The sequence below is a fragment of the Sebastes fasciatus genome, chromosome 20 (genome assembly GCF_043250625.1).
Source record: "Sebastes fasciatus isolate fSebFas1 chromosome 20, fSebFas1.pri, whole genome shotgun sequence".
Classification (NCBI taxonomy): Eukaryota; Metazoa; Chordata; class Actinopteri; order Perciformes; family Sebastidae; genus Sebastes; species Sebastes fasciatus.
In genome coordinates this window covers 21,396,906-21,418,267 of record NC_133814.1, presented here as the reverse complement: position 1 = coordinate 21,418,267, position 21,362 = coordinate 21,396,906, and the positions used below count along the sequence as shown (strand labels likewise).

The 21,362-nt window shown below is 39.6% G+C and overlaps 1 protein-coding gene across 1 annotated transcript in view; it reads right to left on the bottom strand.

The window, feature by feature from the left end:
• cox10 (cytochrome c oxidase assembly factor heme A:farnesyltransferase COX10) overlaps nucleotides 1-989 on the bottom strand; it is a 41,731-nt gene extending 40,742 nt beyond the window's left edge. The window contains exon 1 of the mRNA XM_074619936.1: nucleotides 837-989. Coding sequence (XP_074476037.1) covers nucleotides 837-867 — 31 coding nt within the window. The 5' untranslated portion in view covers nucleotides 868-989. The remainder of the gene's footprint in view (nucleotides 1-836) is intronic.
• Nucleotides 990-21,362: the final 20,373 nt, after the last annotated feature.

The window sequence follows — 21,362 nt, the reverse complement described above, 5'->3', positions numbered from 1 at the left end:
ACACTGAAAGTTAATATAACTCCTTAGAAAATCATAACAACAACAAAGAGTGCTGTGCCTTAGACCCTCTTTGTGCCTGTCATGTATGATCAGTAATGATAACACATCTCTACACTTCTCATTTCCTCACTAAGATGTTGTGATATAACGTTAACAACAAGGGGTTATGTCTAGCTATAAATAAATACACATGAACAAAGAAAAACAAGACAAAAACATAGATTCAATCTTGCTCATCATCTTGCATGGAACATGGAAACACAAAGACAAATAAATTAGCACAAACTATAAACATGTATACAATTGAAGCATGAGAAAACACTGAAAGTGAATATAACTCCTTGGAAAATCATAATAACAACAAAGCCTGCTGTGCCTTAGACCCTCTTTGTGCCTGTCATTTACATCTCTACATCTACTCTTCCCATTTCCTCACTAAGATTGTGTGATATAACGTTAACAACATGAGGTTATGTTACCCAACACAGATGTCTTATAGTGTTCTTAACACAGTTATGAAAGGCTTTGTATGCTAGTTTTTTCACCTTGTTTGATAACACACATATACATTAAAATAACTAAAATGTTGTTAATATAAAAACACTCAGTCAATAGCTGATTTTGTTCTCTACAGATGAGGTTGACTTCTCTCTAAGGTCACTGTTAGCCTGCTGCCAAACATCCAGCTGCTATACATAGATACATGCTAAGCTACATGCTGAGCTACATGCTAAGCTACATGCTTTAAAAGCTGTTTTCAGCAGGATACAATTTAACAAATGACTTTAAAATGCAGCGGAATGTTAAACGAAACTCCACATCTCCGTGTGAGTTACCTGACAGTCTGCTACATGGTGTTTTATACATGTTCTCGACTCATAAAGCCGGCTCCTCGTCTCGACCCTTCACATGCAGCGAGCTGCCATTACGACCTCGTCCGTTAGGTAAAGAGAAACAACTTCCGGGTCACATGACGTCACTAGTCTGCGTCGTCTGTGTGCTGCAGGCAGGCTGAAAAGTATTATAAAAATAACCATCAAAATAATAATATATGTATTAATTATAAAAAAATATTTACAATAAATTGTTACAAAAATTACTTTATTTATTTTTTTATTATATAAATTTACTTCTACTGCTTAAAGCTGCTTAAAGATGAATGAATAACTAATAAGTATGTTTAATTTAGAGTCATATTAAATAAATAACACAGTAAAAATAACTATAAATCACTAAGGGAATATGATATAAATGGGTAATTTCCATGGTAATTTCACCAATTATTTTAACACCTTAAATTGTTTCTATTTATTTATTTATTTAATTTGTCTTGTAAGACACTTTGAGCTGCATTTTATGTAAAGTGTATTATTATTATTATTATTATTATTATTATTATTATTATTATTATTATTATTATTATTATTATTATTATTATATTGGATTTTTGTTTCAGTGATATTCCACTTTTACTTTTACACCAGAAAATCTCTGTCACTGACCAATAAATCTGAGTTGAAGACGGTATTCAATTAATTCAAAATCGGCGTCTGATTCAACGTCTGGCCATTTGCCTCCTGCCCTTGTACGTCCTCTGACTATAGCCCCGCCGTTTGGTCTGTTATTTATGTGTACGATCATCTCGTCGGCCCTGGCTGCCACGGCCAACGAGATGGAAACCCTCTGATTAATACCCTCTCCGCTGCTTTCACTTTGCAGCCTGGCTTTATTCAAACAAACATAATGAAACAGTATGATTGTCTGTTTAGGCGCAGTGTTTCATTTCCTCGAACAATAACATTTTACGGACGCAGGGGGACGATTACTATGCTGCTCTGATTGTAGACATCATAAAGAAAAACTCATTCCTTGATGTTTATTTGCTAATTACATTTAAGGTAATCTCATTTTGCAATCATCTTGCACTGTACAAGTGTGGTATTCAGTATAATATACATGACATGCATCATTTGTTTTATGAATGGTGCCTTTACAAGTGTTGTCTATGTACTGAAATCCTACTGCAATCCAAGCTGAGCATCCAATTCTCCTGATTCATCTCATTCATTCCACCCTGCTGCCGGCTCCTCCGTCCCTGCTAAGATTGCATGGTGTAATCTTCATGCACCATCAAGATGCAGGGGATAGCGAACGCCAACAATGCACACGACGAAGCCATCCAGCACAAGAGCACCTTTATTACAGGAGATAACCACCGTGTGCTGTTCTACAAGATCTCATTCTGCGCTGACCCGGTCAACCTCTTTAGGTTCTGTTTTAATGTGAGTGCTGAAAGGGAGGTTTATGGCTTGGTTTTACACCATATTATTTATTTCCAGGGTACTGTTACGCAATTTCAATGCTCCATGTTTTTCTTCTTTTTGCTTCTCTGCGGCTGCAGAACTACAAGTCTCTGGGGGTTTGGGATCAAACCTGCCAAGTTTATGGCTGTGCAGGGCACTGCGTCAAACCATAATCTTTTGTATAGCAATCTGTAAGCCACCACCACAGATGACTGACATCCTTAACAGAATGTCAAGGCCTCATGTTAACAAACCGGCTCATTCATGAGGACGCCGTCGCCCCTCCTGCTCTGGAGCGGGATGGAATAATATTTGTTTATTGCATCCAGGAATAGTTTAGCCTCTGCCAATGAGTGTGAGCTGGACCAGTTCAGGGAAATCAATTCCAAGGAACCGGTTATCCCTCTGCCTGACCATTAGTCTGGCAGCTGGGGCGAACGCAATTTGACTCTATGGTTTGGTGTTTATTATTCGTGTTTATTACTGGTATATCTTTAATTTAAAGGTGGAAAATACAATTCATCATTTACAAAGGTGGAATGTAACTAAGTAAATTTTTCAAGTACTGTAATTCAGTACACTTTTGCAACCCTGTCTCCTAAAAATTACATTCCCATACAACTAAATTATGTTGGGAGGAAACCTATTTTGTCGCAGATTATGTTTGTCTTTTACGTATCACAAAAAACGCTGTAATGGTACGTGTCCACAGGGGCGTTTTCTATCACGAGGGATCGCCTCGCTCCCCAGCATTGGACGCTTGATGGGTTGCAGACACAAGGCACTAGGCAGCTGATTGGACAAACACTTTCCCTCGTGGGCTGCTGCTCCCAACTTTCAAACTGGAACCAGCATGGCGGCTCGTTTGGAAAACTTTCTTCTCTAATATTATAAAAAAATAGTTCACCTATTCCACTACATTTCAGAGGGATATGTTAACATATGAAGAGTTTGACTATAAGAGCAACTGTTTTGATAATCAAAAGTCAGTATTCATACAAAAACATTACATGGTTCCAACTTCTCAAATGTGAAGATTTGCTGATTTTCCTTTTAATTATTTTAATAATTTATTGTATCTTTATATATATTGACGGCACATTTTGACGTCATTTCTCACTATTTTAAGATGTTTTACAATGCTTTTGGCTGCATCCCGATACAAAATAGTTCAAAATGAGCTCCACCTCAGCCAACTACAGCAGTAAAATCCTGCTTTTTACATTAATGCATGAGTAATAATGATGTAATGATATATAATATAACAGTCACAGGGAAACATTTTCGACATTGATACTGATATACTTACTCATAATTTTACACTTTCAGGACTTTTACTTGTAACAAAGTAATATTACAGTGTGGTATTAGTACTTTTAATTAAGTAAAGTATCAGAATTCTTCCTCCACCACTGGTTATTGAGGATTTGTTGTGAAGACACGTTTCTATCTCAGATTCGGAGAGTTGTTGTCCTGAAGTCAGGAAGCTGTCTTTGTTTAGATAATTGCACGATGCACTCCAGTGAGTACAGACAAAGCCCGACATGCTTTTAAGGCCTTCTGTCCATAAGGTGGACCAAGAGACAGGACCTGAATAACAGATGGACAAAATGGAGTGGAATGGCTCAGTAACAATAGGAGGAGTTTGCGAGGTCTGTTCAGCCCAGAGGGGTCTTTGAAAGCATCTTTACAGTTATTCTACCTCTGGTGGTGGTCTCAGTGTGAGGGCCTTTTATCACGCTGCTTTCACTGCATCTTGAAAAAAAAAAAATGAAATGGCTGTAAACATCCTCTCTGGAGAGAAACAAAGACACAAAAGAAGTCGAGGCTTGTGTTGTGTGAGGGTGATGACACGTAGTTTATCAGAGTAAAAGCAGCCTGATGTCAGCCGGAGAATGCTAGACGTGGAGTGGTGATAGCTGCAGGAAGGGTTTGGATTTCTGTTTTTTTGGAGTAATACTAAAATAAAAAGGAAAAAATAGCCAACTTTTAATATGTTTAGGCTGTAATATTTCTAATAAATGAAGATGTGGTCATTGTTGATTAATCTGTTGATTATTTTTTCGATTAAACGATTAGTTGTTTGGTCTATTAAATGTCAAAAAATGGTAAAAAATGTCGATCAGTGTTTCCCAAAGCCGAGCCGAGACGACGTCCTCAAATGTCTTGTTTTGTCGAGAACTCAAAGATATTCAGTTTACTGTCATAGAGGAGTAAAGAAACCAGAAAATATTCACATTTAAGAAGCTGGAATCAGAGAAATTGGATTTTTTTTTTCTTCAAAAATTACTCAAATGGATTGGGGATAAGGTGGATAGATCCAACAAACACAGGACTCTCCACCAGGATACCGTTTCACTTTACAATCAGCTGATCGTTCGTGTCCTGTGTTCACAAAGTCAAGTCACATTTTCACCGTACAAACGTAGTCATTTTAAGCCCAACCATGTTGTTTTTTTCCTAAACCTAACTAAGTGGTTTTGTTGGCTAATCCTAAACAAGTGTTTTTGTTTAATTCACAATATTAAAAACGTGTTTACTGCCACCGAAAAGTGATGCCAAGGTGTCTGACAAAGCCTCAGCATGCTGACAAGTTGGGCTGTTCAACCAGGAGACCGGTGTTCATTCCCCAAAGTTATGTTGAGTTATTTTGAAGTTACGTTAGTGACGTGTTTTTTAGTGATGTTTATGACATGTTTTCCACAATTCTGTTACGTTGTTTCCGTACGTATTTTACTTAGTTTACGTAGTTATTTTAAGCCCGACCATAATGTTTTTCCTAAACCTAACTTAGTGGTTTTGTTGGGGGCTGTGACAGTAGTTTTGTTGCGTGTCGTAAAAATGACACACAAAAAGGCTCAAATATGTCCTCGTGACACACAGAAGATCCTTGTAATGTACTATTTATACGCCTTCACATGAGGTCGGGTTGGGCAATATTTAAATATGGGTCTGTGTATTTCTTCACAAAACAACTAACCATCACTTAAAATCCTTTGTTATCTTTGCTAAATTGTTTCAAAATAACATATTTTACTTTCAAGGCTAGCAAAGACAAATAACTCTAAAGTGGAGAGCAGATGTCAGTGTGATTGATGGGCGAGCACACTGTTAGGATCTCTGGTCGTCTGGTTTACTGGGAAGCTGGTGTGGCGAGAGGAAAACGGGTCTCTTTAGCAATTTCAAGGGTCCAGGAATTTACTCGGTTTTCTATTTGAAACACAGCTTCTTGGCACTTAGTGGTGAAAAGGTGACATGTTGAATCAATTGAAGGTAGCATGCGGGCCCCAGGTCGTGTAAGCAAAGTACCGAAGGGTCATTAATAGACATTAATAAGGAAGGCCTCCACACAAACAGCCTGCTGCCCACATATGGTCCTCACAAAATGGCCAAATCATTTTTTAAGCTACATGTCTCACACTGGGGAAGCGCCTATATAATGAGACACCCCCCCTCCCAGGAAGCCCCAATAAATGGCGTAGTAAAATAACAGAGGCCTCCCAGACCTGTCATCGCCCCAGTTCATCTGCTCTGATTTACAAGCACCGTCCCAGAGGCTTTAGTGCCATCACTAATCCCACAGGGATGACCATCTGAATGGCAGTGGAGTTAGACCGTCTAAAAAAAACCCAGAAAGAGGCAGACAGTGTTGCATAACTCCAAGCAGAAACAGATGCAGAGACGCTCTCCTGTTTATAATTGATTTTCAAGGGCAACATCTTGTTGTCATAGTTTGTCTAACGAGTCCCTGGCTGGCGCCCTGTTGCTCGTGAACCGCAGGGTGTCAGATGGAACCGCCGCCCGCCGCCCTACCCCCACTGGGATGGCACCATTCGAGGACATCACCCGTGGAATTTCCCTGTCGGACTGACTCTTGCTCTCTTTTAAAATCTGACTTCTTTTTAAAGATATTTTGAGTCGGCGAAGCATCCAAAACCTCCAGCGGAGATCTGTCGTCCTCTCCCAGCTGCCGGCCGGAGACCTGCCCTCTTTCCACGGACAACAGGTATCACCAGGCCGCCAATGTTTATGTCTGAGATGTCTTTGTGGGCCTCCGAAGCTAAGCCTCTAATTGGCCGTGGCTCATCAATCACACAGAGTCAACCCTTTCAGCCAAAGTCTCATCCAAAAAGCCAACAGGAATGAGATCCGTGGAATGGACTCTATGCTTCCCAAAGGCCTAAAAGTAGGCTTTGGGAGGGGCAAGTGGTTTGTGAGAAAACCACACTTATTCCAAGTTGATGTCAAGCAATGTATGTCTGTCCTTTGTCTTTCCTGACATGCTTCAACCACTTCCATCGAAAGCTCAGCTCAAACTAGACGACTTTCAAAGTCGTCAGATCGCTGTACTGTTCACACTACATAACTTGGTGTCTTTTAATTGGGAGTCTTGAAGTCATTGTGGTTTTCACACTACATGACTGACTGGAGACAGGGTGTGGCACCGGGAGGAATCCCCGATGAAGTCTCCAAAAACGTGTCGCAAAAACAAGAAATACACTGTAAATTATGTGATCTGGATTGCATTTCTGCCAATAGATCCCCCGAAATGTTACACACTGTTCCTTTAACGCACGGGACACAAACAGCGGTCTCCTGGAAGAAAGCCTTGTGTTTGTTTGGGTCCATCCTCCTCCCTTCCCGCCCGCCATGTGTGTCATTACGCTCTTTAAACAATGTCAGCACACTCCTGGAGCACAGTGTTAATATTGCCCCGGATGGGTTTACATTGTAGTTAATTGAAAACCCTGTGTGTTGCTAAAGGGTGCCTTGTGCGTTGGTATCACACACCGAGGGGCGTGAAAAAGCGTCTGTAATTTACGCCCTGGGAATGAGAATGGGCTGTTTTTTAATAACGCACAAGATGCTCAGACTGGCATACACGCTGTGTAAACCAAATGATTGAATCTCATTACATCCGTTAAACGTTAGTTCAAGGAAAACAGACAAACATCTGGCTTCACTTTGTTTCTTATTTGCTGTTTTCACTTGAACTTGACCTCACGGTGATTTATTGAGCGGGTGAGAACAAGAGCATTTCTTTCATTCCACTTTACTACTGTGCTTTAGTTTGGCAACAGCGACTGGCAAGTGGGCGGGGAGCCATTTCATGTGGCATCGGACAAGGTGATACTCTGCTGGTAAAGTGCGTCTGGGACCATAATCCAGAAGCATGCTCCAGACAGGGTCAGAGGGGTCACAGCAACTCCTCAGCCATTGTGCAGCCATTATTTGGTTTGGCTGAACTCTCAAAGTCAGGGATTTGGCCACAGCGTAACGCCGAGCCCACAAATTTGTCAAGAGGAATAAGGAAAAGTGCACAGCACATGCGGTTTACGGGGTCACGGCAAAGTCTCCACATTTCCTCACATCCAGAGACGGCATGCGCAACACTCTGTGTGTTTTTTCCATCAGTCCGGGTGTGTTATTTATTTATTTATTCTTTCATTCCTCTGCCCCTTCATTCAATCATTCATTTACCACAAGTCATGAAACCTGGGCGACGGAGGTCATGGATGTTTGATGAAGAACAAGTCAAACAAAACCACGTTACTGTGCTTCCATTTGCAATATCATAAACACAAATACACACAGTAAACTTCCCTGAGGCCGGTCCACGTCCAATTCTCTCCAGTAACCGAGAGTAATCAGCTGTGTCATCCTCGTCATAAATCTCAGAGTACGGCAGTGGCTCCCAGCCCAGATGGGAACGGGCCCTGTTCAGTCGCACTTGCCTCCGCATCATAAATCCATGGCCGTCTTCGCAGGATCGGTTTCCTGCGTTTGTGCGTATCTCCCAGCAGAGGAGTGCATGGGGGAGGCGAGGATATTGCAAGACCGCAGCCTCCTGAAGGAGTCAATTTGCAAAATGGACTGTCTCTTCCTCCCTGCTGAAATAATGTTGGGTTTCCAGGCAATTTTTTACCATCAGATGCAGATTTTGCAGCTCGGTCTCAGGGTGCATGAATGAATGGGAAAACATGACCACAGAAGGTCGACAATGCTTACATTTTTAAACTGAAATTCTTCAATATATTTTAATCGTAGGTTTGAACATTTATTGCTGCACATGTAATGGCAACCGAAGCTTTTATGAAGGAAACAAATATGTGTGCTTGTCCATTTTGAGCCCCTCTGGCAAACTGAAATTGCAGATGGTGAATCTACGGATACAAAAACATACCATACTATAAAATGTTATTTCTATTGAAGGGTTGTCCCCAGTCTGTCTGACATTTATTGTTACGAGTGGGGAATAATTTCCGATTGACCTAATCATAAACTATAACCTAATCCTGCTCCATACCGTTTTCTGTAACTCCCGTTTACATTCCTGGGAATCTAGGTCTACTTTCATTACAAAATAAAATACAACTGGTTGTTAAACATAAGAAACAAAGTAACCTAATCTTAAAATATATTAAAATATTTTAGATATGCAGTGGAATCCAGCTGAAATGTTCCTGGTAAGGTCATTTTGAGTCAGTTGTACCAACCCAATCTCATGGGAAGGCGTATAAATAGCACGACATGTCTGTGTGTCATTACAGCGCTTTTTAGGCTGTTCACGTGTTATGTATACGCCAAAGGCTTAACGTTGTGAAACGGCTTTTCACAAAGCGGTTATGTTTAGGGGACAAAACCACTTAGTTAGGTTTAGGAAAAACATCATGCTTTGTCTTAAAATAACTATATAAACTAAGTAAAATATGTACGTAAACAAGGACAAAGGACTCGGCAGGCCATAAGACTGGCATAAGAGTTTCTGAGCTCATCGCTTGTGACTTTACCTTTATTTACCTTTACATACTGTTTTACAAACTGTTACACATCTGTGTGTGTGTAAATATATATATATACATATTTATTACTTCTCTATAGATACCAAAGATGTTCATTGCCAATGACTGCTTTGCTGGAATTGACATATGACAAATAAAGAACCTTGAACCTTAAAATAACTTCATAAAATAAGTAAAAAAAACGTACGTAAACAGCATAACATAAGTACGGAAAACACATCACAAGCTTCACTAACGTAAATTCAAAATAACTCAACAACACTGGGACACAAATACCTGGTTGAAAGTCCTGTGTTTGTTGGACCCATCCACCATAAGCAGTCTTTTTCACTTTTTATTCTACGTCACTAGCTCTAAGCGTAGCACATTCACATGGATGTGTTTGCATTGCAGGCAATACAGACTACACGGCCTACACATGACAAAGGTGTTGTTATTGCATGCGAAAGTACTTACAAAATACATTCATTCGCCATTGGGTGAGACCGGGCTGGTTGTACAGTTGATTCTTGTCTCTGCACTTTCTCTTTTTAGATCCATGTAAATTGACACTTTAACAGTCTCTCTGCAACATAAATTGGCTTGAAACCTGCAGTATATTTAACCTTTTATATCCCCCCTCTGTAATGACTATGAACCATCCCTTTATTCTCTGAGAAACTGTTCTAATCTCAGTGGGAACCAGTTAGTTTTACACAGCGTGTGATAGCCTCAAGGCCAGAGGAGGACCTTCCTGACTGCAGGTCAGTGAGCATGGCTGCCTGTCTGACAGAGTCTTGGCAGCTGTGGTCTAAAGGGTCTTGTAAGGCAGAAAAATATGGAACATTCCTGGATGCTGCTCTTATCTATGGGGACAAAGCTGTTCCACACATTACCGCCTGTACTGTGGCGGTGGTCTGCTCATCATTTCCCCAACCCCTCCCCCCCAAAACCTCCACCCACCCACCCACACGGGATGTAGCACAGGGAGAAGTGATAAGATTACACTCTCCAATTACAGTAATCATAATCCAATTCATAATGATGATGACATTATTTAAATTAGAACCATTTTTATAACCAAATTATTACTAACAACTCATTAAATACATTGGGATGAGTTTTAATCTATTTACCCAATGTGCCTGAATTACAAAGACAGTAAGTCATAGTTTGAATATTCCAGTAGATCACATTTCTGATCGCAATTAAAAGCAGCATAATAGTTTTTAAGAAATTGCATTTTGAAAGTAAAGAGAAAAACAATAAAGAAATTAAGAATATGACCACGGAGCTTGTTCCGTGAGTGGTTATCGTCTCGCAGCTGAATCCCCGCCCCTCCCTTTTTGGAAAGTGCCAGAATGACAAAGTGCACAAGAAAAGCACGGTGGCAGAAAACGAGGGAATCCTATCAGTGCATGAATTTAATTACCACTCAGATGGCTCCACATAATGAGGAAAAGGTGGATGTGTGAGAGACTTGCATAATTCATTTTTTGCTTTTCTCATTTAAACCATGCCCTCAGCCTCCTCGCCACTCCTCTGCATTTCCTGCCTGGTGCCACATTTGATCTATGATCAATAATTTCTTTTCAACCAAAAACATTTGCATAGAGGGAATTATCTGTGCAGTATGAGCCGCTGAGAGAGAACTTGCACAGCAATTTGGAATACAGGTGGTTGAAATCAACTTTCATGTTACGCTCTCTCGCTCTCGCCTCCTAATTTTTCTTCTCCTGTTGTAATAAATGGCGGAGCAGCACCGCAGCCTGACCACCAGAGTTAATGCTGTGGAATAACACTTATACCAGGCGCCTTTACACCAGCCCTTGTGGGCAATAAAAGGGACAATAGTCCATTTTCTAATTAGACAGTGATGTCATACGGGTGAACTGAAAAACATGAGCAGCAGCAACAAATGTATGGAATCAATCAGTTGTACATTTACAACACAGTTGCAAGAACATTTTTTGGCATTGTACATTTCTGCAAACCAACGGACCATTTGAATGTCAACAAAAAATGGTTCATGAATACATGTCACATCAGCCTCGTAACATGCACAATGATGCGTGGTTAACGTTGTCATATAATATTCACGGAGTATTTCGCATCTTCGTGTCGTTTATTTGTCAAGCCCCCAGTGTGTAAAGGCCTTAAGGTTAGAAAAAAAGATGGTTTGTGTTAAAATACTAACGTAATGACGCAACGTAACGACGTAACGTAACAACGCAACGAAACAACGTAACTAAACAACGTAACTAAATAAGAAACCGCCCATAGCAGACATTCTTACAAAACATAATGTAACAACCTAACAGTAACAAACCTAACGCAACAACCGTAACAATGTAAATCTCTTATGTAACATTATGTAACAAGCGTAAAGTCAACGTTTACTTTCGGTTTCACAAGGGACAAAAACAGCTGTCTCCTGGGCGAAAGTCCTGTGTTTGTTTGACCCATCTACCACCACCACTCTCACCCGCTCTTAGTGGACTTTCTTCCTTGTTATACTCATTATTATACCACATAACTTTCCACCTAACTGTCACTTGATATACTATGTCACTTGCTCTGACCGAAGGCCAAAACATCCACATTCAATGTTTTTTCAGACTTTTTTCAGACTTTTTTTTCCCAACATTTTTCAGACTTTTTTTTCCAACATTTGTCAGACTTTTTTTTTCAGACTTTTTTTAATTTATTTTTTTACCTTTTTGAGAGATTGCTTAGACTTTATTTTCCAGCATTTTTCAAACTTTTTTTTTCAGACTTTTTTTCAGACTTTTTTTTTCCAACATTTTTCAGACTTTATTTTCCAACATTTTTCCAACTTTTTTTCAGACATTTTTTATACTTTTTCTTCAAACTTTTTTCAGACTTTTTTTTCCAACATTTTTCAGACTTTTTTTTTTTAAAAATTAGACATTTTTCAGACTTTATTTTCCAACATTTTTCCAACTTTTTTTCAGACATTTTTTATACTTTTTCTTCAAACTTTTTTCAGACTTTTTTTTCCAACATTTTTCAGACTTTTTTTTTTTAAAAATTAGACATTTTTTAGACTTTATTTTCCAACATTTGTCCAATTTTTATTTCAGACTTTTTTTTTTCCAACATTTTTCAGACTTTTTTTTTCAAACATTATTTAGACTTTATTTTAAAACATTTTTCCAACTTTTTTTTAGACTTTTTTTTCAACATTTTTCCAACTTTTTTTAAGACTTGTTTTTCAATATTTTTCAAACTATTTTAGACATTTTTTCAGTATTTTTGATACTTTTTTTACCAACTTTTTTCAGACTTTTTTTTCAACATTTTTCAAACTTTTTTTTCAGACATTTTTTCGACTTTTTTTCCAACATTTTTCAGACTTATTTTCCAACATTTTTCAAATTTTTTTTCCAGACTTTTTTTTAAGAACTTTTTTTTCTGACATTTGTTTAGACTTTTTTTTTTCCAACATTTTTCAGACTTTTTTTTCCCAACATTTTTCAAACTTTTTTTTCAGACATTTTTTCGACTTTTTTTCCAACATTTTTCAAACTTTTTTTCCAGACTTTTTTTTAAGAACTTTTTTTTCTGACATTTGTTTAAACTTTTTTTTTTCCAACATTTTTCAGACTTTATTTTTCAGACTTTTTTTTTTTTTTTTTTTAGCTTTTTCAGACATTGCTTAGACTTTATTTTCCAACATTTTTCAAACTTTTTTTTCAGACATTTTTTCGACTTATTTTCCAACATTTTTCAAACTTTATTTTTCAGACTTTTTTTCAGACTTTTTTTTCCCAACATTTTTCAAACTTTTTTTTCCAACATTTGTCAGACTTTTTTTTGCAGACATTTTTTTTTTTTTTTTTTTACCTTTTTGAGAGATTGCTTCGACTTTATTTTCCAGCATTTTTCAGACTTTATTTTCCAACAAATTTCCTGGCAACTGGACTGACATTTAATATAATAATTTGTCCGTTTTTTTTTTAATAATATGTTGCTGTAGATCAAACAAACATGCAAGTTAACACAACTTAGTAACAACTACAGGCTGAATTACACTGAGGACTGAATTCATAAAGACTCAGCGATGGTTTCTGCATCTGCAGCTCAGTGAAGCTTTAAGCTCAATGTACCATATGCTTGAATCCCAACGGCTCTCAGCAACATCCCCATGGGAAGCAATTTCCAGTAAACAAACTCACACAAGTTTCGGATATACAAGATTCTGGTTTACTAACATCAGCGATTTCATTTACCAGCAGTACACCATCTCCTCACAGCTGTCCGAAAAAAGAGACATCCAAAAACAGACATATTGTCATAAAAATATTCAAATAAATGATCGACAAGCTAAAATCAGCTTTTGGAAATGTAGTTAATTAGCACAAGGAAAGTTTCCATCCCCAGATCTACTACTGTATGCAACCATTTATGTGCAATGAGGTGATGGATGGTAATACAGAAGCTGTGCAGCGGTCCATCTCCCTGAAGGTCTTTCAAAAGACCTCTGGGTTCATGTCACCTCATTTACAGAGCCTTAAAGCTTTCATTAGGGCTGAATTCCTGAGTTTTTACAATAAACTACCAATTGCTTGATGTTATGAGGTACATGTCTCCACACTAAACATTTAACACATGCTTTTCAGTGTGTTGTGCATCTAATGCAGAGTGTGTGAGTTTGCAGGATGACGGGGACCGGTTGTTTGAAACTTGACCCCCAGAGGCCGGTTGGATTCATGAAGGGCCTCTTTCATGTCCCCTTCCCATCCGGTGTCTGACTTGAATCGTCCTGCCTGAATCAAGTGCTTCCTTATGTCAAATATTTACTCGGCTACTTAAGAATATCAAACAGGTCTTTCAGTGATGGGGGGAGAAAAAACACTGGCGATGTGTTGCATGTATGTGTTATAGGGTGTCAGTCAAACGCCTGCGGCTTTCGACAGAAAATAGACACTCTGTCATCTTGTTTTTCTCATTCCTTCCCCCACCTGACCAGTCAGAGACGTCAATTCAAAACTCAACAGAAATCCATATGAGATCGCTTAATGCGTGTATATGCTATATCTGCCACGGCATAACGAATCGCATTGATTTATTTTTTTTCTTTCCCAACTTGATTCTGTTTCTTTTTAGAGCATTTGTGCCAGGTGGAATAGTCATTATCTGGCATTCGCGGCAGTGCTGTTACTCGGGGCGGGAGGAAGACAAGAGGAGTAGATGGACCCTTAGGAATCTCCGGGATACTTTATAGGACTTTAGAGCTGTTGTGGCGGTCTCCTGCGCCGCAAATATAAGTTTAACCGTCAGCATTCCCGTAAAAAACAACACTCACAAATCGATGCTGTGTCGACGTAGTGAATTAAGTGAGGAAAGGAAAAGGATGTCTACAATTCCAGATGGGGAGAGGACGAGAACGTTTTCTGCTTTTCCAAAGTTCAATATGTCAACAAGGACATTAGACAATGCATACTATATGCTCTATTGTGCGTGCATGCCTGTTTGTATAAATGTGCGTCAAGTCCCACCTTCAATGAGGACCCTGTACGGGATAGAAATAGGCAGTGCATGTGTGTGTGTTGTAGTTAAAAATGTCTGTTCTCCAGATTCAGGTGTGTGCACACTTTGAAGGGCCTATAAATACTGTAAGACTAATTTGATTTAAACTAAAATGGAAAACATGTTTTGACCTCTCAATGAAAAGCAGCTGTGTGCTTGATGTGGTAGCCAGGTTGAGAAGCCATCTTTTCTCTGTGTGTGTGTGTGTGTTTTTATTCCCCCAGTGGCACATTGTCTCCAGCTGGATACTTTTTAGCACAATACAGACACGTTTGATAGTCTGAGGCTTTTGTTACTCCCGTCAAAACTTAGTTATAAAGAAGTGCCGGCAGGTTGAGAACACCTGCGCTTACACTTACGTTGATGCTCCCGTCTTAATGAACAAAAATGGTGCTGTGATTTATGATGGATTTCCTCTTTTGCATTCCTTTATCTGCATGTGATATTGTGCTGTGGTAGATATGGTATCGTTAAGATTTGAGAAAGAATAATGTTGAACATTTATCCTGATCTTTGCAGACTTCTCTCTCAGCCCAGTCGCCAAGAATTTTTTTTGGCATTGTACGTTTCTGTAAACCACGTATATGCTGAATGTCTAAATTTTTTTCTTTCGGTCTGAGCAAGTGATGTAGTATATCGAGTGACCGTTATTGAAAGTTACGTGGTATAATAATGAGTGTAACAAGTGAGAAAGTCCACGTTTTACGTTACGTAAGAAAGTCCGCTTAGGGCGGTTGTTATTTAGTAACGCTAGTTATGTTGTTACAGTTGTTACAGTTGTTACGTAACGTTACACAAGAAAGTCCACTAAGGGCGGTTGTCATTTATTTACGCTAGTTTTGTCGTTACAGTTGTTACGTAACGTTACATAAGAAAGTCCGCTAAGGGCGGTTGTTATTTATTCACTCTAGTTACATTTTTACAGTTGTTACGTAAGAAAGTCTGCTACGGGTGGTTATTTATTTACGCTAGTTATGTTACTTTGTTACATTGTTACGTTGTTACGTTCCGTTGTTACGTTCCGTTGTTACGTTACATTGTTACGTTACATTGTTACATTACATTGTTACATTATGTTGTTACATTACGTTGTTATGTTATTATTTTAACACAAACCATGATCTTTTTTCTAACCTTAACCAAGTAGTTTTTTTGCCTAAACCTAACCAATTGTTTCACAACGTTAACCACGTGGCATTGTGCATTTCTGCAACTGTGATGCGAGGTTGATATGAAATGTATGTACGTGTTTTAGTTCAGAAACATCGATATTTAACGTATCCTGTGGTTTACAGAAACGTACAATGCCAACAATTTTGTTGTCTCTCTTGTCAAAGACAGAACCTTAGTCTGAAATGTGCAACAGGGACCTCTACAGCACTGTTACACCGCAATCCTTCCCAAAGCAGCCCAACATCATAATTGCATGAAAATGGTTATGAATCTCCACAAATATGCCAAATCAAATTGCCTCTGTGGCTGGTAGCACCTGCGTTTAGTCACTTAATTCTAATCTAAAGCCTAGAAAATTAAATTTGCTAATAAAACTCTGAATCTGCCATGGCCATTTCACTAAGCAAATTTGATTTGTCCATGTCCACATCATCAAGATGAACACACGGTGTGCATGGTATTAAGTCTATGTAGTCCTGTAACACACCAGCAGCGTGCCGCCGTGTGGGACATTTTGCCCTCTGGACCTTTACTGGCCTGTACACAACCCCTCAGGGAATGATGGAGGAAACCACAGACAATCACTCATATTTCCCGGTAAGATGTGTTTTGACCTCTGCTGCTAAGTGTGAGGAATGTCCGTTAGACACATGAAGGATTTTATTCCCTCATGGCAAGTGTTTCTAATTTCATCCAGAGCATCACTGCTCTTCAACAGCAGATGTAAGAGAACACATTGATTTGTTTCCCCCATGGGTCGTGTTTTTCTTTGGAGTGGAAACAGACGGCGATGCTTTTATTAACTTGTATTTTCATTTCTTTTGTACTTATTAAAGGGTAACTTCTGTATTTTTCAACCTGGATTCTATTTTTGTATCGAAGTGACTAATAGGGACAACAATTTCTGAAACTGGTCCAGTATTGAGGGAGAAGGCTGTAGACTGCAGCTGCTCACGGGCTACAATACGGTGCTATTGGGGCAAGCAGGCACCGTCATTTACGTCCACTTAAAGTACTTATTTTTGTCATGACAAGCTCTGATTGTTATTATAAGTGTCTGACATTATAGAAAGAGTCTCGCTCAAGTCTCGATCTGAAATCTGGCGAGGTTAGGTTGGAGTGTTGGAGTACAGAAAGCTTAGATTAGGGTTATCTAAAAGACTTTCAATGTCATGGCTGAATATTTAGATGATTTCCACAATGTGGATGAGGTCTTTGAATTCGATGGTTGCTCGTATTTATTGAGTCAGGGTATACGAATATTCAGACTTCACAATGAGGCTCCTTGGACACAATAACAAACAGACCAGATCAAGCGAAAGTTAAGAAAAATGTTTTATTTCTCTGTAGGGTCCTTTTCATAATGTTGCCAGACACTTAAAATAACAATCTGAGACTGTCAGTGGCAAAAACAAGCACTTTCAGTGGACGTAATGCTGCACATTTGCCATCGTAGCTTGTTTCGTGGCTGCCGGTTACCTTCAATACTTGGACCAATTTCAGAAATTGTTGTCCCCATTAGTCACTTAGACACAAAAACATGGGAAAATAAGGTCAAGGATGAAAAATACAGAAGTTACCCTTTAGCATCTTTTGTTATTGCTTAGATGTCTGGTGAATATACTGTCCATTTCCTGACATAAAGTGGTTCACATTGCTGGATTCTTCCAAGAGGTTTTCCATAAACAAAGTGTTTACTGGCAGTTTTTCAAGCTCAAAAGGGGAAAAAAATCCTGAGGTCACACCTCTTAGCCTTGAGGACAAAGCAGGAAGAGATTACATGTGAAACAAAACAGCCTCACATAATGGCACCGGGATCACATAATATCCATTTTTGGACATTTTTGCACAAACTATTAGTGTGTTCAGGAGCAGTAATAGAGGGGGAAACCATCAAGGTTCAACAGAGGGCAAACTTCTTTATGAATGGGTATCATTGGAGCAGCTGAGTCTTTTTAATTAGGACGTGCACTCCTTGACTGCAGCTGGAATTCCAGCCAGTTTCATGCACACATACTCCCATCGTTAGGTGTCGGAGGAGTCTCTGCCAGCGGTTTGGATCACGTTCAAATGGAGGACTGGAGAGGTTTAAACAAGGAAACAAGGGTTTGGGGAGACAGTTATGTTTAAGTCAGGAATGAGAGTGTGTTGAGGAGTTCGTCGCCGCTGAACCTCCCTCCCACGCTTGCACAGCGTTATTGCCTTTAGGGAGGGAAACTACTTGAAAGGATAATATTGACAAGACCAGGATGGCTGTTTGAAGCTTGTGCCAATTATTTAGGATTCCTCTCTCATTTACCTGCTGATGTCTGGGCTCATTTTCTAATATTGAGGAAGTCAAAAATGACAACAAACGGTATATTTTTTTTTCAATGAGGCTTGAAAATGTGCAGTAGCTCAAAAATTAATCACAACAAACACAGTTTTTTAATTTGGTTTCATGAATGTTTTTCCTTTAAAGACGCACTGAACAATATTTCTAAATAAATAATTGATCATATTTCCTCAGGCTGGTTTCATACACCGTTTGTAGCTATACCTACGAAAATGTGGATTTGACAATATCTAGTGGTGTGGTTGCAAGTTGCAACCAACTGAGTACCCCTCTGCTCATTCCTCCCTTTCCAAGACTGCGGTAACGTGAGCCCCCGAATGCAAAACCGTGGTAACGCCCTTCGCCTCACTCAGAGGTCATCCTTACCATGATATCACTACTTTAGGAGCAACGGAAGTCAGACGGCGTCTGGCGGTACCACAGTTTTACACTCTGCGGCAGAAACATGGCGGACTCCGTGGAGAGGCCTCTATGTAGATACGAAGGGCTCATTCTAAGCTAACGAAAACACCATGATTCTTAGTTTTAGGTGATTATACACGAATGAAAACATAATATTATATTCCGATTCTGCTAATAAATCCCCTGAAATATTACACACTGTTCCTTTAACGCAGCTTTAAATCCTCATATCATTGTGTCGGTCAGTCACACGACACCCACAGTGCAAGTAGAGGCGTCCATCCTAAAAAATAACACACACAATACAGATTTCACAAGATTTCCCTCCATGTACTGACGATTTGTGCATCTGTGTTTGAGCTGACTGTGTCAGATATCGATTGGGCTCTAAAGACATCGCATGCATGCTAAACACTCAGCACATCCTCATACTAGTGAGTCTCAACCACCACGCAGTTATTCCATCCAGCTCATGAATAACTCAGCCACTTGTCTCATGTTTAATTCAGTCTCAGAAAAGCTGTTGACACACGCTTTATGCCAACTGCCCATTGCTTTTATTACACTTTTATCACCACTTGGAGAGAAAATGAAGTGTTGCTGCAAGTGGGATCGTTACGAAACAACTCTGTCAGCAGTGGGAATTCCTACCTGCTCTTTCTGCTGGCTTATTGGAATCATGCTATATTAGATCTAATTGGTGTGTAAAAAAAAGTGCTTGTGTGTGTTTCCACGAGTGCAGACGTGTAAAATTACCTCTCCTCTCGTGTTCCTGTGCGCTATAAATGTCCTGTGGAAGACGGAAAGTTGAGCAAAATCCTACGAAAATTAGTCTTGGCTTCATTTCAAAAAGAAGCATTTTAAGATTAAAATGATAGTGTTAGCATTAGTCTTCATGCGTGCATGTGTGTGTGTGTAGCTGCAGCCGTGCAGACACAGCTAATGTATAGATATTGTTCTGCTTGGGTGGGCTGAAGACCTCGAGGTAATCTCTGTCACGCAGCTGCCACCAGCGGCGGATAAACTAGCGCCGGTTAAACGGCGGTTGAACCCCAGCACGGGGGATTTGTCTGTGACACAGGTGTCATATTTAATACCCTCATATATCAATAATTGGCTGGAAAAGAAAAGGAAGGAGCCATATGTGCAGGAAGGGCTCAGAGAGATCCCTAAAGATAATCTTGTGTACATTTAAAAGCCCATTTACTAGTAGTCGGCAGGCTCTCTTTGGGGGCGACAATAACATTACTCTGCACCGCATGGAGCCAGCGTGCTCCTCATGAGGTCAATGAGTATTTCTGTTTGACCTTTAACCTAACAGGCAAATAGCGACGACTGAAAATAATGGGAATTACACTGAAGACAAGATCCCCTTAAATGGATATGCTACTCTCCTATATGTGTTTATGGTAATGGTACACGGTGTTATCTGTGGGCTCGATTCAGTTACAGATATGGGCATAAAATGAAATCAAAAACAAATAGAACTGTAAATCTTTCGTAGCTATTCATCAGTTATGACCTCAAAAAGTCCGCTAGAGTCGGGATGACAGTCTAAAGTCGACGACGCAGGAAGGAAACAGTCTCCTCCCGGTTGTCTTTGGATCTGATATCCGGGAATTTAACATGGAGCAGTGGTATCTTACTGAACTCTATTTGCAATATTCCTGGGAAAACACGATGGGGGCCGGACACCACTTTGCTATCACTCAGAGACTAATTACACTTTCGATCGTCCTCCCACCCCTCCTCCTCCTCCTTCCCGGGGTTAAACACACGGCCTTATTTCCCTTATCTGTCTTCTAAGCCGAGGCCGCCGCACCTCCCCAGCCACACAGCAGTCAGATGTCTGGCTGCCATTTCTCTCACTAATTTAAAGCTACTGTACGGTTTCCTTCGATGTCCCCGGGCAGATTTCCCTCTTCTCGCTCTCCCCAATCAATCAATCACGCTTAATTGCTCAATTACTCCAGTGAAGAGCTAAGGAAGGAGAGAAGGAGAGGACGTTTTGTCAGCTTGGGTTGCTTAGTCTCCTTTGGTAAACAGACACAGGCTGGAGTGATAAAGTGTGTCCTCCTAGAGGACGTCAGGGGATGAGACTTCCTAATTAATCCAAACATTAGGCAAGCCGGGGCTTTCCAAACGCATCAGACTCTCTCTCACTGTCACATAGACCTGCTGTATAATGGACTCACTGAGAGAATACAGCACACTCTGGAGCAACACTGTTGCAGACAAAATGATGTTCCAACACAACTAAACTGTATTCTCAATTATGTTTCGAGGGAAACATATTTTTTCCCAGATTGCGGTCAATGTTTTAAACACATGGTTAACGTTTAAAATGAACCAAAACAAAAAATGCAACAAAACTACTTAGTTAGGTTTAGTAACAAACGGCATGATTTGCCTTAAAATTACTAAATTTGTTACGTTATTAAGTTACGGACGTAAATTAAAATAAGTAAACTTTTGGTTTCATACGGGACACGAACAGCGGTCTCCTGGGTGGAAGTCCTGTGTTAGTTTGACCCATCCATCAACCCCGACAATCTCCCTGTACTGACTGTCACGGACTACCATTAGAAACATATTTGTGTCGTCAAAAACAAACGTAGTCTGTGACAAAATATGAATTCATTTTGTGGCATGTACACGAATTATAGTGCATCACTTTTCATAGGTATAGCTAAGAAGGAGAACAGCCTGGTTGTAGCGATGTCGCCGTGTTCCCAGATCTCAGTAATTACTTTAGTGAGTACAATGTTATCATAACTGATAAAAAAAACTTTGTAGTTCTTTGAAGTTTGTAGA